The sequence below is a fragment of the Falco peregrinus genome, chromosome 1, assembly GCF_023634155.1.
Source record: "Falco peregrinus isolate bFalPer1 chromosome 1, bFalPer1.pri, whole genome shotgun sequence".
NCBI classification, from domain to species: Eukaryota; Metazoa; Chordata; class Aves; order Falconiformes; family Falconidae; genus Falco; species Falco peregrinus.
Genome location: NC_073721.1, coordinates 116,605,868 through 116,619,955, shown reverse-complemented (window position 1 = coordinate 116,619,955; position 14,088 = coordinate 116,605,868). Strand labels below are relative to the sequence as shown.

General features: G+C 42.6%; 1 protein-coding gene across 2 annotated transcripts in view; it reads left to right on the top strand.

The window, feature by feature from the left end:
- The window catches only part of HOMER2 (homer scaffold protein 2), a 60,110-nt gene that overhangs the window by 33,689 nt on the left and 12,333 nt on the right, over window positions 1-14,088 (top strand). Inside the window, exons 1-2 of one of the 2 annotated variants that reach the window (XM_055810874.1) lie at window positions 6,956-7,064; window positions 7,226-7,357. In XM_055810874.1, coding sequence (XP_055666849.1) covers window positions 7,005-7,064; window positions 7,226-7,357 — 192 coding nt within the window. In that variant the 5' untranslated portion in view covers window positions 6,956-7,004. Of the gene's footprint in view, window positions 1-6,955; window positions 7,065-7,225; window positions 7,358-14,088 lie in introns of those variants that run through there. The other variant, XM_055810869.1, reaches the window with a different exon arrangement.

Genomic DNA, 14,088 nt, shown 5'->3' with positions numbered 1-14,088 from the left:
TTGCTAGATGGAAAATGAGGAATAGTAGAAATGACTTTCAACCATTAAATGCTGGCTGAAGTCCAAGGGTGATTCTCCCTGAGGAGTGAACCAGATGATCACATGAGCCCCAGCTAACCTTCACCTGGCTTTATTTTCTAGCAGCAAAATAAGGGATGAGGCGTTTCTGAGGATGCAGAAGGATTGGTGTTTTACATTATCTCATAGACACCTTGTAGCTTCAGTTTTGTTAGTGTATTGCTCCTAAGTGTTGCTGAACCTGGTTGCCCTTGATTGTTGTCTAACAGTGACCGCTTCGAGGTGTTTTAGAAGACGCCAAGTAGATCCTGTCATCTCCTAAAAACAACTTGTCTGCTCTTCTTGGCCATTCCTTATGCGAAAGGACAGTTTTTCTAGATTTTAGAGAGGAAGCGGTAAGCCACGCTATTGCTGACCGCTCCCTGGGGTGTGTAGGTTGTTACAGAGGAGGAGTCCTTGACAATGCCACATAGCCATGACATTTCTGACCTCTGCAAAGGGACCTTCAGGCTTCAGTGATGCTGTTGTCATACAGCCTGAAGGATGCAAAAAACAATTAGTGCCAAAATGGTTTGTATAAGGATGTGGTTATACTCTATGCAAAGGCTATATGCTTTTATTAAATCTTCCGAAGCATGAATGTGGTATAACTGTGGGGTTTTTTAAATTGTATCTCATTGTATATAACGCAGCCTTCTCCCTCATCCCAATTTTGGTCACCAGGAAAAAATCAAGAGTCTCCACTGTATATCTTCTTCCAGTCTTGATAAGTCAGGAATCTTGTTTCTCATGTGAAAATAATACACAAGCGTCTCGGTTTATATATTTTGTAAAGTGTTGCATGAAATTCCTGGATAACAGTTTGTGCCAGCATAGAGGGTTTGAGAATCCTTGCTGTAGATTTTCTTCATGAAACAGCTGCTGGTGCTTTTGAATCGTGTGGGTGGGTGGATGTGTGTGCTGCGCCTAAAAGAAAAAAAAAAATCTAGTCAGATGTCAAAGCAAAAATAGGAGATTTTAGAGATTTAGACTGGGTGGAGGAGGTGGGAAGCCAGCTCTGCAGAGATGTTAATTACCTTGGGAAGAAAAAGAGCGCAATGGAGTAGGTGTAGCAGGAGATTTACTTAATAGAATTCACATAATCATAAACCCACTTTTGTTGCATTTAGACAGGTTCTCAGCAAGGGCTTTACAACAGAAATATTTTACCACAGGAAAAACAGTTATTAGTCTTTTTATTGGAGTGGGGGGACTATTTTTACATCTCCTTTCATGAAGGAGGACAAGAACTTGGTTTTTTATTTGATTTGTTGGGTTTCAGGTTAAAAATTAACCTCATCATTCATTGAATTATCATGGGGACACAAGGTGATGCAGGATTAAAACACAGCTATGTGCAACTGTAGAAATGGCCCCTTCCCCCATGAAGCAAGCAGCAGCAGCATGTGAGATACTTGGTCCATAGAAGGTGAAACTGCTGTCTGCAGAGGGAGCTCAGGTTGGGAAGTAAATGCTTTGGACTGCAGCAAGTCCTCTGCGGCTTGCAAGGCACCCTGGCATCTTCCTCTTTGCAGAGCCTGGATGCATTATTGTGATTCCCCTTCCGCTCCCACCTCCCACAGAAATCCATGACGTAGCTATGGAAGCTTTCGGAGTCCATTGAGGGGTGAAATGGCCACTGTCTTGTTCACTGTGTAGAGCAGAAACTCCTGAAAAGCAGTGGCTGGCCAGGCTAGCACGGTGGGTATCCAGAACAAGAGTCTGGTAGCAGATGTCCTGCCAACTGTTGCTTGCCCTGTGCTCTGCCCACTCTCCCCCTGCCCCCACCCCCCACGCACAAATGATGGAGCTGAGCAGGAGAAACAGCAAAATGGAGGAACCCAACGTTCTTCCTCCTAACGTATGTTTACAGTACCCCCAGTCTAACTAAACTGTACCCTCAGCCTGTCCGGGTGAAGCACTGTGTATGTCAGGTGCAGCAGATAAAGCAAAGCTAGAGCAAGTGCCATTGCTACTTTCAGCTTTCCCAGGCTTTGTGGTTTTTTTAAGGACCTTCTACAAAGACTCAGCAGAACAGGTGGGGAGAAAGATTTGATCACATCTGCTGGCCCTGATTTGTAAAACAACTGTAATTAAAGCTCCTGCATTACAGGTTCACTGTTTTGGCCAAAGGCAGTTTTTTCTTTCACCCCCAAGTTCTTATGCTGCTGTGAGCCTGTCTTTGTGCTGCTCCTGCTTTACTCCATCAGGTGGCCACAGCAAGGACTCTTTTTCTCTCTCTTTAATAGTGTGTGTGTTGGTGGAAAGATGTTACGTCTGAGTCTAGAAGCTCTCAGCAGAGATAGGAAGGATGGCAGGTAGTGCAAAGGGTAGTGCAAGTCACAGAAACGTAGGCGGGTTAATTCCACAAGAGAGCTGCTGAACATTTGAGATAGAGGGAGAATTTCTCTGCAATCCAGCCCTGTCTCCTCATCTTCACATCCAGTGTCACAAGCCCTTCTGATTCATGTCGACTTGATGAGCTGGAAGAACCTGCTGAGCCTGTGATAGCTGTGGCCAGAGGATTAGCAGCTCCTTTCCCTCTTCAGTTCTGTTTTTAGACTGGGATACATCTTTACTGAGGATTAGCAGCCTGGTGGGTTGGGGAAATTAAATTTCACAAGGGCTGCAAACTGGAAAGCATGTATTTGGAGGTGTGAAAATGAAATGGGGAGGTTTTAATGTAGTGCCTTCTTAAAGATAGATCTTATGGCCTGGAACCTTGGGGCTTTTCTGGAGGTGAGGTGAATTTAAAGGGGAAATTCCAGAATAATTCCTAATCTGGCACTCCTGTCCCAGAATAAGGGGCCCTTTTCTGATTTAATTTAACACAGTTCCAAAATACATTGGCTAATACATTCATTAGCTATTTCATGGCTGTCTTTTCCCAGGTAGAGGAGCTTGTGGCCAGGCCGGCTGGGGCTCATCGTCCCCTTGGGTGGGTGTTTCTTTGGAGAAGGTGTCCTGGCCGATGGCTGCCCGCACGCGGGCCCTCCTCCTCGGGCCGTGTCAGTGGCTCTGCCCGCTGCCATCGCCGCTTTCCTCCCCTGCCAGCTGAGCTTGCTTTCATTCTGCTTTTCCCTCTTGCCAACCTGGGCTGGTGCGACCAGGGTGTACGCTGTGAGCCAAGCCAGCGAACCCCCAGGCACTGCTCCAGCAGCCCACGCACCCCTGCGTCTTACGTTGGTGAAACGGTGACTCGGGGAAAATGTATTTTCAGGAGCCACGTTGGCTTTTCCCCTTTAGTGTATGTTGTGATGCAGGGCATGTGGGAGAGGAACCCTTTCAATGCTCAAAGCATTCCTTAAAAAAATGGCAGCTGTAGATATGGGCGCTGCGCATATATTACGAGCAGCGTGAGCTGCGCTGCCAATACGTATTTTTTTCCTTCTATACACTTGGGTCGTCTTGTGACCTCACCCGGCTTGATTTATTTGGCAGTTTCTCTCCGTGGGAAGCCAGCAGGATGGGTGTGTTACAGCATATGAATGTTCTGCTCTATGCCAGCTTATTTGCGTTCACTTGTACGTGACGCATATACCTGGTGTGTTTCTAAATGTCTGGAGTGATTTCTGGTTGATGTAGTGCTACCTTGTACTGTGAGCATTCTTCTGTGTCAGCTTCAAATAAAAATTTAGATGTCAGGATTGTTTTTTCTCCCAGAGGAAGTGAAATTAGCATGAGATTTTGCTTGGCTTGTTTGGATGTATCAGGAATGTTTGCCATCTGATACATGTAGATGAGAGCAAAGGCAGATTATTTTTTTTAACCACATGTAGACAACTCAGTATGATGAATGAGTTTATTATTCTGTAAGGTGCTTATTATATTACGCTCCTCTTTGCCTTTGTCTTTAGGGAGAACTCTTTAACTACTTCAGGGATTGATTACATTTGATTAGAGTGTGGTTTATCTTTTGAATCCTTTATCCTGGATGAAAGTCTACATTCCTTTTTCTGATGCAGCTGGAATTGCTCTTGGTGTGTTTTATACAAATGAGGACCAATTGCAAAGATTTTTCGTAAGAGCCCATTTGAATTGATGAGTGGCCTTTTTTTGTAGAATTGTAATACCGGGTTGCAGGTAGGGATGGAAAAGAGCCCACAGGCTCATCCTGCCTACAGCAGCTTTCAAATACTGCCCTTTCTCTTCTGCACCCTTCTCAGCTCCTTCTTCCATTGAAACTTGAAAGTTCTGGTTCATCCTTTGATGAAAATAGAAAATTTTACTGGTTCGGTTGAACTTCCCTGTAGTGGTGGCCACAGATGCTTCCCCTGCCTTCTGCCCCAGCTGGAGACCTTCCGCCTGGTGGAAGACCAGCCGGCCTGGCCACGAGCTTCTCCACCTGGGAAAAGACAGCCATGAAATAGCTAATGAATTTATTAGCCCGATGTATTTTGGAACTGTGTTAAATTAAATCAGGTGGAGGTGGAGGAGCAGTGAGGTCCCTGCAGCCCAGGGTGAGCCAGGGGGAGGAGGATAGCCTGGCTTACTGGGCAGGAGGGATTGCAAGCCTGGTTTTTCATTGTTCTTTGAAATCATAACACCCTTTCTTTTTCCTAAACACAACCAACTTGATTGTTCCCTGGCCCGAGTAGTGTCCCTGCTCTGGAATGATGACCAGATTTATAGGAGAAGTGAATGTACAGGCTGATGCTCCTGAAATTTAATGTTACGGCATCTCCCTGCAAGCGTGACGGGGCAGTGGGGTCAGGATTGGGAGGAAGACCGGTGGGTAAGTGCAGTGTACCTGCAGCATCCGTCTCCTCTGAACTGTTTCCATGAGCTCTGATGTAATCTCCTAAGCTTCTACTTAGGTTTTCACTTCTCTGTAGGAACACAGCGTTTCTGAAGTGGCTGACTGACAGAAGGATTTAAGGGGGAAAAAAAATCATAGAGCTGGCTTCCAGGCAGTTTCACTAATTGCAGCTTATTATAAATTTAACAGATGAGCTGTCAGTTTCTTGAAGGTGTGCGATCACCACAACCTTTTCTCGGATTCTGCGCTGGCTATAGAAAAAATGAACTTCGAAGGTGCTAAGCTAATGGTAGTGCATTTCATCACTCAATACGGTGTTCCTTGGTTTACAATTTGCAGGCTTCATTATTCCTTTTATCACATCTTTGATAATATTGGACTAAAAGATATCTTTGCTCTGGGGTTTATTTGTATCTACTCAATGATTATTGTAGGAGGTATGGAAGAGTTTTATTCTTCTCAGAGTCTGCTTCTAGTGAGTGAAGCTTTTGCCTTTCAATAAAATGGGTCATTTTATTAGTTTTTGCTCACAGATGTCTAATTTGATAGGCACAGTAGGACTGAAATAATATTTTTTATCACTTGAAATTTCTGGCTGTTTCATAGCTTCTAAAATAAGTTCTGTAATTGGAGAAGCTAAACACTTGTAAGTAGTTCATCTGTCTGATGTAAGATTTTTAAAGAAGAAATATAGCACTTCCCTTAAAGTTTTTGGAAAGCATCCTGATTTTTCTGGGTTGCTGGTAGCTTATCCTCCTGCTCTTCTGCCTCTCTGTATCATGCAGTCGTTGTAGCATCATAGTTACTTCGCATCGTCAACCCCCTACATAAAATCTTTGATTTTATTTTCATTTTAATATCTGAAATCGCACTGAGATTTTATGTTGCGGCTTTTCTGTTGTGTGACTTAGCCAGAGGCGAGCACATCTGGGCAGCTTTGCTTATACCTCTGCCTGTCAACTGACCATTCAAAAAGATGTTTTGACCCTGAAAGCTGGTGTCTGTATGGGGTGTGTTGGCCAGCTGGTTGCAGAGTCATCTCTCCCCCTTTCTTGCCCTGTTTATTCCCAAACAAAAAAATAAAAATTTCAGGGGTACCAGCCACCTGGCCCTCCTATGTTTTGTTTCCTTTTGGTGAAACGGTCAGCGGCAGGAAATGGCAGAAAAGAGTGTTTGTTTGAAAGTGGTGATGCAGAAAGAGGGAACCACTGAAGCTGAGCAGTTTCTGAGAAAGCAAGTAGAAGCATCAGCACAAAGGTTGGAAGTTAGGGAGGGGACAGAGGCAAGATCTTTCTCTGGTAAATTTAATTCACACTTTTTGCTAAATGTAAATGATAGCTTAGGAAAAAAAACCTGCTTGGAATACATAGTAAATGATGTTGCCAGGATACTTCCTGATCATGTTAATTAAACTGTCCCACAGATTTGGCTTAATTACTGCATAATTTGCATATTGGAAATGATGGTACGCATTACTAAAGAAAGCTTCTATTCTGTTAGCAGAAAGAACATTGTATATGAATTAATTTCCAGGGGAAGGAGTCTCTAGACTCATATAATGATGTATCTTGAAAATAAAGTTAAGATTTTTGATAATGAACTGGCATATATCTCATTTGCAAGATTACATTTTATGCTTGTTCCACTAAGTTCCTTAGAGACCTCATCCCAACAGCCTTCCTCTTGTTGGCTATTTCTTTAATTACAAGAACCACTGTTGCTTTCAAGGTTGCTGGTGGTGAAGCAGATACTAGTTAACTTGTGTAAAGCGGCAGAATCTTTGTCTTGAGGCCCACACTTGATGGTGCATGTGCATTGTGGGCGATGCACTTCACCACCCTCCCAAGTTGAACTCACTATTAAGTTACCAGTTTCTCTTTGTCTGGTTTTTTGTTGTTAGTGGTTTTCTTTTTCATTCATTTCTGACATGTCTCTGGCATCCTGCTTGTGGGAGCCTGAGGCCAAATGGAGAAATGCAGAAATATCTCTTTCCTGGTCCAGCCTGAGGGCAGGTGTTGCTGGTGCACACCCTGCTTGGAGGCCTCCAGCCATCCCGGGTATCGGGTGGGAGTAGCCATGTGCCTTCATAATGCTTAAAAAAGAGGATTTTGCATCTGCATTTCTGCCAGGGTAATTTTATAGCTCCTGTCCCTGCTGTTGCTTTGAGTTCAGTGACATTCCTGCAGCCATGTTTAACTGCAGGACTATGATAGGACTTTGGAAAAAGAAGACAAGATGCCTGCATAAAGTAAGACAAGATAGAAACTGTTTTGTTTTCAGAAAAAATCTTCTGAATACAGCAATTTCCCAATTTAGACTGCTAATTGCTTTGGATGATATCGTTGCTAGGATATGCATTTCCGATGTGGCTTCTACTTTTTAATTATTTTTTTATCTGTTTTTAAACAGGTGATCATAAACAGCACAATCACACCTAACATGACCTTCACTAAAACATCGCAGAAGTTTGGCCAGTGGGCGGACAGCAGAGCAAACACTGTGTTTGGTTTGGGCTTTCCCTCCGAGCAGCAGTTGACGAAGGTAATGGGGCTCACTGCGCTTCTGCAAAGGTTGCCTTGTTTCTTATTAATGAAGAATTGCATATACCCATCTGACCTCTTGAGAGCTGCATGCTTTTGCAGTTCCTTTTCATCCATACAAGCTGCCCATCTCCTGTAATTACCCAATGTCTGTATGTACAGAAGCAGGCAGTATTGCAAAGTTTGTAGTCAAAACTATAAATTAAATCTGACCACTAATGACAGTACTATCAGGTGATCTCGACAGTATCTTCCCCTGCATGGCTGAAAGCATTTGTGTTTTCAGATGTTCACAGAAGCAATCTGAACTCTGTAGTATTTTTTGGCGTCTCCTTGGCCTGTGCGCTCATTTCAGCTGAAAGTGGCACCAAAAGCGAAGGGAACCGCTGATATGCCAGGACTGTTGGTGTTAGGGCTGCCTAATGTGGCTGAAGGAAGAGTTGCTGTCCCAGCCTCAGAGATGTGCACTTCGATGACTTGCTGCCATTGGTAATTAACTGAGGTGAAGGAGCTGCCAGCCCCCAGGGTTTGCTGGTGCCCTCGTTTTGCAGATACCACCATTGGTGGGGCCATGCTTTCAGGAGGCTCAACGAACTGGTCTTTGTTAAAATAATACCACATTTTTAGCATTTCAGCTCGGTGGTGTGATTTGCAGCCCTGACCTGAAGCTGCTTTAGCACAGACCCGAGGAGGTGGCAGCAGGTTGTGGCAGTGATGGAGGATGAGTAGCGGGGGAGGTCTGACAGCAGGTTTGGTGGCAGAGCTGCCTTCCTCAGCAGGCAAACCTGGCCATGGGTTTGGTATTAATGCAACACTTCCCTGGACCAGGGGCTGGCTACATTAGTCGTCTTGTAAAGTGTAGTCAAGAATAACATGCACTTTAAAATACATCCTGTCATTAGATTAGTGGTCTTGCCAAGTGCTCATCAAGCAGCTGAAATGTTAGTTCGTGTAGTAAAAAACCTACTTATCTAACACATAGTTGACACCTGAAGCGTTGCTACTTGGCACTGGGTTTTGTCAGTTAACTCAACGTGGTGTCCTTAGGCATGGCACACAGTCTCTTGTGGTGCTGTCCTTTCCTCGTGTGCTTTGATAAGAAAAGAATCACAAGGACAAGGTGTTTCTTGTAGTGACTAAAATAGCAAAGGCAGACCACTGCAGTAGGAGCAGGACTTTTCCATCAACCAAATTGTTACAGGAATTTATTTTACTAAATCTGTCTTACTGAGTTTTGAGTTTCCAGAGTATTGCATTTTTTGCAAGCATTTCTTAAAGGTAAAGTGTGTTTTACTTTTCATGTATGGATTTTGGATGTCCGTAAAAGTGCCATGACAATAATCTGTTCTTCTGGGATGCTAAGGCCACCAATCAATCACATGCAAAACGTTTTTTTAAAAATGAGCTGCTGGTGATGGTTATGTCGTTTACTCAAGTGTAGATGAGTGCTCATTTCACCTATGCATCTTCTCCACTCCTGTGGCAAAGAGGTGTTTGTAGTAGCTAGTAAGTAGTGTGGCAATACAGAAGGATTAAGGTGGATTTAGGAGAGTAGTTTGTTTAGAGTAACAGATAAGCATGATACAGTGCAACCTTTGGACACCAAATGAAAGAATTAGGAGCACTGGATAGTAATTTTTACTCCTGGATTACTGAAGTCACACCTTGCAGCATGGCAGGTGGCTGCACGGTGCCTGAGTGCTCGCTGGGCTTGAACAAGCACCACGCACCGTGTGGAGCAGGTGGTGCTGGGGCTGGCTCAGGAGACCAGAGGTGTAACAAGGAGGTCCTTGCACCCTAATCAGAGAGATTTTTTCATATCCTCCAAAACTATCCAAACACGTACTAAGAATAAATGTAGTGCTGGTATCAGAAAGCAGCTCTTTAATGTTCGTGTGGCCAGACTAAAGCCATCTGAAAAACATGTCGTGTGGGCACAGGGGCCTCAGCACCAGCTGTGTTTCTCTCCAGATCAGTTTGCACATCTGTTTGCACAGCACGATCTGCTGAAGAGCTCACTGCCAATAATACAGCCTTCTACTTGCAGAAAAAGCTTTCCAAATCAGCAGAAAGACTTTTTACTGGTAAGAATATCGAAGGGGAGCTTAAGGGGAGCGCTTGTTAAAATGGCTTGAGATGATCTATTAAAAAAAACCCACCACACCTGACATTTATCTGGCTGGAAAAATGTAAGAAAACCTGGTTTATTACCACCCTGCAAAGCAGTGGGACAGAGATATCCCTTGTCATCCATGCTCCTCAGTTTAATTATTGAACCGTTAACAAGAAAGATCAGAGATGGTGGAGAGATTACAGACGTATAAGTGTACTGGGAATAGTAAAATAAAGTTTCATTTCGTCTTGATATCATTATACTCTTATAAAAGATACAAACTAAAGCTTGCCGTTTTTCCTGGAAATAATTGAAGCTTTTAGTCAGGAATTGGAAGGACACACTAAAACTCCTCTAAACCAGAGAGATCAATAGACTGGCTTAAAATAAATAAATAAAGCAAACTGAAAAGTGGCTGAACACAATGAATAATAACAAAGAGGAGAAGAGGTTAGCATGCCTAAAAATGTCTGCATTTTTAAATATATTGCTTGGCCTAATAAAAGATATTGCCTCTTTCTAGTGCCTTGCTTCTCTTGAGATACTTAAGCATTAATCCGTACCTATAGGGAAAAGCAGTTCAAATTAAACATGAGCTATTAATGAAAAGTACACTCAGTGACCTAGTGACCTAATTATAATTCACATGGATTGGGAGAATTCCAGGGCTTAAGGTTGGTGTCCTGCTCAGGGTCCTTTTCCCCTCTTGCAGGACTCGTTGACCCTCCTTTCCCCTGCCTTCCCACCCTGTGCCTCAAAAAGGCCTCAAGACATGATTCAAACATTGCTACAGCTAAATTGAAACAGGAATCAAAAGAGAATTAATGGTGTGCCTGGGTGTGATGAAGAGGCAGGGCTGGTACTGTACAGATAGTGATGTATTTTGCACATGAAGCAGTTCAGTAAAATTTGTGCTATCATTCAGGATGCTTCAGTGCAGACGTGCTGTCTGAGGAGCTGTAGGTAGTCAAGGGCATGGGGACCAAGATTTATACAGGTGAGAAACTCAGTAAACCCAGATTTTGCCCATCATAAAGCAACTGCATCCAGCATCTGGGAGGCACTGGACTTTCTTTCCGTGCATGTGTGCACATTACGTGTGTGGTGTCTGCCAGGTGCTGTGTTGCAGGGGGAAAGTTCAGGGCAAATCCTGCCCCTGCCCCAGCATGCAGCACAGCCCCCCGGCCCCGGTCCGACCAGCATCAGTGCTGGCAGCGTACTGGTTGTGCTAGAGCAAATTACTGGCCAGTCCCTGGAGTAAATGGTCTTGTTTGCTGCTGATCTGCCCAGTACTGAGAGCTCATCCAGAGAAAACCACGAGCAAATCAACATGTGTGTTGTGTGTCACGGCACGGCGGTGCTCCCCAACGGGAACGTGCCATCACCCAGCCTTCTGCAAAGCAAGAAGGTGATGAAATATTTATGAGACTGCTTTTGGTGGGAGCAGCTGTTTCATCTGACACTGGCACAGTTTGTCAGTAGGAGATGTAAAATATAATGCCAGATCAGGAGCTCAAAATTGACGCATGCAAAATAATGCTTTTTAATGTATAAAATGTTAAGAAAGTCTATTTAAATATATGTATTTCTGCAGGTGACAAGCTGGCTGCAGATTTGAACAGCCTTTAAATAATTTGTGCAGTGCACAGTAGCATCCTTGAGTCCTCGTTAAATTTCACTGGCCAAGATTTGTAATCAAAGAGTGTGCATGGGCTGCAGCAGCCTTGGACTGAAAGGCTTCACAAGCGTTGGCTCCAGCAGCAGGTCTTTTCCGTGTTGCAGCTTAGTCTCACAGCTCTTTGGGGCATGAGAAGAGACGTCATATAATCCGTGATGGACTGCTGGAGTGGTGTTTAGTTGGTGTTTCTCTTACTGCAGTCTTTTTTAAAAAAAAATAATATGGGGAACTTCATCTGCCTGAGGACAAGGGTGAAGGAGAGGGAAGATGAAGGGAGAAGGAACATGATGATTTTTTTATTGGTTTGGGGTATTTATGTGTGCGTTACCCCTCAAGACCACATTTACCAAGTTTTCGTTTACTAAATAGATGATTTTATTTTTTAACTAGGAATTTCATGTTTAAAAAGCACTCCCTGTTACTGCAGTGGTTTGATAGCTCAAAGTCAACTTGGATCTTGGAGGTGGCACATGATTTTGTAGTATCAGTTATTTGTCAATTATTTATGTTTGGGACAGAAAAAAATCAGTTACTGGAGAGAAAGCATCTCTCTGATTTCTACCAGTGATTCGACACTGTGGCCATGCTGTCACTCTCGGAGACGGCCTCAGGATCTGGGTAGCTTCAGAAATGCCTGGTTTGCTCCTGTAGCAATTAGCATTGGTAATGCTACACAAGTTGGGGCTGTCACCACTGTGCTGTTGCACTCAGAAGAGTAATCAAGTGAAAGGCTTTAATTTCATAACAAGCCAAGTGATCCTCTGTAGCTTTCAAAAATAGACTGTTAGTAAAATCTAGCAGGTATTAATTAGCCAAGAGTGAAAAAGAAGCGGCAGCAGAACTCGTTATGGACTGCCTGTTTCCAAGTGTATGAGTAAACAAAAAGCAGAGACAGTCCTTCAGCACTGTTTCTGTTACAGCTGTCTATACGTTTGTAATGATGGTAAGAATGAAGGGTAATATTTTGACTCTTTAAAGCTGAAGATCTGTCACCGAGATGGTGAGAAATTCAGGTATTTGTACTTGTTTCTAAAAGCAAATGTCTTAAATACATGTGTTGGTAAACTGGAGACATGACTGAAATCTATTGTGCAATGGGTTCATGATTGGTTTTATATCACAGATTAGCTTTGCTCAGTCAAATACAATTTTTTATTATGGAAATATCAGAAAATGTCCTTTCCTTCTCAGCTCACATAATTTTTCACAGCAGTCTCCTGTGTACTTTATGAAGATAGCTGCAAAAATAAAATTTGATAGATCACTTCCAATTCTTTTTGTCTTTTCATATTTCATAGAGTTCATGAAAAACCCTCATAAATTTTTCATATGTAAGATGAAAAGATTTATTGTGAAAGAGAGGCTCAAACCAGCCCTTTACTATTTTCAGGAAAGCCAAGTGTAGAACTTACTGTTGATACAATATTTTAGAAATAAACAGTTTGTTGCAGGTGTTTTGTCACAGCAGGAGATAAATTTTGTGTAAAGTTGGAGTTAAATCACTTAAGGCAAAAATGTAATGTAGTTGTTCCTAATGATCTTTATAGTGCTACAAAGGTAATCAAGTCATTTGTGTGTGTAGTGACGGCACATGCCATCAGATAGCAACTGCTGCCATCCGAGAGCACATACTTTGCATATGCGGTTTCAGCTGGTGTATAGAAAACAGCTGGATTGGAGCGCTCGATCTTCATTCATAAACATTGTCACAGATCGTAGCCTACACCCAAAATTTCACTCAGTTTTGAGAATGTGCTCGTTTGCGGGATTTAAGAATGGTGTATGTGTATTTGTTGGAAATTTCCATTTGTGTGTGTTATACAAAACACAGGTGCCTCCACATATAAATCCAGATTTCTCTTAGACCAGTTGGAGATTTGTTTTATCAGTCTTTATAGTCCCAGTGTTTTAGTGAGAGCATGCTAAATACCTGCTGTAAATCTAAAGATTAGAAGATAAGATTAGTATGTGGATAATGATTCGTCCCATTCCTTGACGGTAAAATATGATGGGTTTTTTATCATAAGTGTTCCACATTATCCAAGGATATAATGGCAATCCTTTCATTCGCAAACTGTGCAATAAAATACATCTATTTATATTTTTATTTCTAATATGTCTTTTCTTTCTAACATTTCAAGTTTCTCAAAACACAGGCAAGCAAGACCAAACTGCTTTAGCAGAAAGACAAAGTTACCCATTCTTATACCGGATGCATCTTAATTAAAAAAATTACATATTATGCCTCTTATTCCATCTTGGCAATCCTCCTTTTAAAACTTTAAACACTGTTTGAAGTGCTTAAAGCCCTGCAACCCTGACTGACTGGGATAATACTTGTATTTCAAAAATGCCAGGCTGGCTTTGGAGCAGATATGCTATAGCAACTTGTAGATTGGGATCGTTACTTTTCATCTTTATCTTTCCTTTCCCCCCCTCCCCCTGGTTGATACAATGCTCTTGCAGGAAGCATTCAAGCCTTTCCCTGAAGTCTTCCAGCTTTGTTTTTTCAGTAAGAAAAGAATTAGACCAGAAAAGCTGTGTTTTCATATGGCTCCCTTGTACATTCAGATCTGCCGCCTTCTCATTTTTTCTGTGTCTTGATAATCCCTTGCTTGCGTTCTGCAGGTGACCTCATTTGCATTCTTTAATTGACTTGCTCTTAGGAATAGAAGACATTGATAATTTTTTTATCCAAACATATGGCTTTTATACTTTCAACTTCTAAGGGACTGTTAACACCAAGTGAAACAGAGGAAAGGAGGAAATAAACAAAACCAAATCAAACCAGGAGACACAGTTCCTTTTTCTCCACAGGTTTTACTGTGGTCAGCCAGAGCTGCAGAGATGTCCCTCTTTTAGCAACACCCACATTCCTTTTGAAACTCCCTGCCAAAGAATTAAAATGTTTTTTTCTTGCCAAAATTTTTAAATTATCAAA